This window comes from Photinus pyralis, unplaced genomic scaffold, assembly GCF_008802855.1.
Source record: "Photinus pyralis isolate 1611_PpyrPB1 unplaced genomic scaffold, Ppyr1.3 Ppyr1.4_LG10, whole genome shotgun sequence".
Taxonomy (NCBI): domain Eukaryota; kingdom Metazoa; phylum Arthropoda; class Insecta; order Coleoptera; family Lampyridae; genus Photinus; species Photinus pyralis.
In genome coordinates this window covers 15505187-15507876 of record NW_022170250.1, presented here as the reverse complement: position 1 = coordinate 15507876, position 2690 = coordinate 15505187, and the positions used below count along the sequence as shown (strand labels likewise).

Below are 2690 nucleotides of genomic sequence, written 5' to 3'. Positions count from 1 at the left end.
CCTGGGTTCAGTAAAAGTCAAATAAATACACCTACTATAAAACATTTAAAAAAATAGTTTACAGGGTGTTTTTTTGGTAAGTCCAAAGTTGCAAAACTTCATATTAAAAAATCTCACTTTTTTTAAATGGAACACCCTGTATATTTTTCTGTCATCATTTAGCTTGATCCCCTCTATCACCCAATTTTTTTTTACATGCGATTAAATATCACCCTGTATATCTCAAGGAATACTACAAAAGCCAGTTCGGGTTTCCATCCTGAAGAAAAGAAGGTAACAAAGTGGGGTCAATGCAGTTACACACTTAAAACCAAATTAAACAATGTGGTTCCTTTTAAGTAATCATTTTATTATAAGAAAGCCTTTGTTTTAAATTAATATAAATTATTAAGTACTAAAAAATGAGACCTTACATGAATGGGCACCACCAACAATCCGTGGGTGGAGAGGAGCGGTACTGACCATTCAACAAAGCAGTAATTTTCTCAGCAACAGAGGCGTGCATTTCTGGATCGTTCACCAGAACGTTCAACGCATCTCTGACTTTTTTGCTGAATTCTCGACTGTACTCTTCGTCGTTGTTGACACCGGTGATTTCAAAATGAACTTCCTCAATGGAAGGCTTCAACACGACTGGTTCAAACAACATCGAGGTCATGTTAAAGCCGACTTCCATCACGACTTGAGCACGTCTAAGATCAAACCTAGAAGTTTATTAATGTAGAGAGTAATAGATGAGAATGCCGGTTGGCTTACGTCACGCTACCGCTTCCGTAAATCAAGGGCAAAGTGCTATTCCACAGTTCAACGGATCCAAATGTTCTGGGTAGACTCATGGACACTTTGACTTTTGTTATTGAAGCGTTCTTCTCTAACGAGATATCGTGTGTGATGTCTGAGAAGCCTTCCATGATTGCGTTCTTCACCTCGAAGACATAGCTGAAATAACAGTTGCATTACAATCGACCTTAAGTCATTGAAATGTAGTTCTTACCCATTTGACTCAAACAATTTTGCTTTCTTTACGTAGAGCGGGTCCATGGCTTTGAAAACACGAATGTACATGTTCATTAAACCATTCAGCATATCAGCATCCAATGTAAAACGTTCATTTTGGATGGGAGTGGCGAAACTGCAAGCGATGAGGCAGAAGAAGGCAGCGAAGAACTTCATGGTATGTCAATACCTGGTCAACTTACGAAAGTAAAGTGAAGTGTAAAAAACGTGCGCGCTTTTTATACGAATTGAAACTCTCAAGATAGACACTTGAGAATGTAGTAACAGCACTCACCTGGAGATAACGTCTCTCATTTGGTTGCCATCAAAACAATCCTCTTGAACTTTACGCGGATTTTCCCCCAAGCTATGTTGGATATTGAACCACGAACCGATGATTCTTGCAGCTTGGCCATAAACGGCGAACTTTGGTACGTGATTATTAACTCTTGTAATTTGAACTGTAAATGGTGTTGATCTTTAGATACTCGAAAGTTTGGGTAGCTCTGAATCCAGGTTCCAAGTGCACATTTTTGGGCAGTGACGTTGCAATCCTTGACTGTAATGATGAAGAGAGAAGTACCGGCATCACCAGGTAGCATATGGGGGATTTAATTAAAACAGTGGCCGTAATGTGACTACATATTGCAAAAAAAAAACAGAACCAGGACAATTTCTCTAATGGATGGATGGACGGTCGAAAGGACGGATGGTGAAACGGACAAAATGTAAACAATAGCACATTTTTTATTTAAAAAATACGCTAAAGATGTCACGTCAGGTGTCCAAAATACAATTTAGTTCCTGTACATCGGGCAACGTCTTTTGCCATTTCACCGAAGAAATTAGTGCATAACCAGATGTTCTGCTCACACGTGGGCATCATTTTATAGTAATGACTCCTTTTAAATAATGAAAATAATACAGATTTCTTTGCGATTCCTTGAACCTGGATTAAGATTAAGTCAGAAACTTTGTTTGAATTCCTTTACAGAGTTTGGAATATCTAAGGATCAAGATCATTTTACGTTTGTCACGCTTCAAATTCATGGTCCATGACTAAGCTTCAAGATTCGGCGGTTCGTGGTTCAAGATCCAACGTAGCCTGTCGAAAATGCTCGTGAAGTTCAAGAGGAATGTTTTGATTGTAACCAAATGAGCGGCGTTATCTCTAAGGTGAGTGCTTTTACTACAACGTACTACGTAATATGGAGGTAATACACTTCAGCTCTCAAGAGGAGCACATGAACCTAATGACCCACAAATTCATCAAATCTTACATTTCCAATAAAGAAATTTTCAGTCAAGCTCCTCTGTTACAAAAAGTTTCCAAAGAAAGAGGAAATTTGGGAAAGTAAGGTAAAATATAAATGCAGAACCAACCAAAGGACAATAATTTGGAAATGCTGGATTCAACTTCTTTTAACTTGTTTCTTCACAAAGAATGTTAAACTATAAACGATAGCACTCCAATGTACCATGTCACTTAGACTGACTATTGACCCCATGATAACGACCAACGTTTTCAATACGTAAAGGAGACTAGACGGTATGGTACTTCAGATAGGTAGATAAACAGTCATCGTGATTCAGTTGAAGTTGTTGCTTTGGGTAACGATGTTACGATGCGCTGATTTGTGGATGCTGAATTCTACCAAACTAGAACAGTGGGACTGCAGACAAAGATCACATAT

At 38.4% G+C, this 2690-nt stretch overlaps 1 protein-coding gene across 1 annotated transcript; it reads right to left on the bottom strand.

Moving 5' to 3' along the window:
• Positions 1-409: 409 nt before the first annotated feature.
• LOC116162388 lies at positions 410-1173 on the bottom strand. The gene is made up of 3 exons (XM_031476005.1): positions 995-1173; positions 757-939; positions 410-704 (listed from the first exon to the last, which is right to left on the bottom strand). Exons 1-3 carry the CDS (start codon positions 1171-1173, stop codon positions 410-412), a joined length of 657 nt encoding a protein of 218 aa, XP_031331865.1.
• Positions 1174-2690: the final 1517 nt, after the last annotated feature.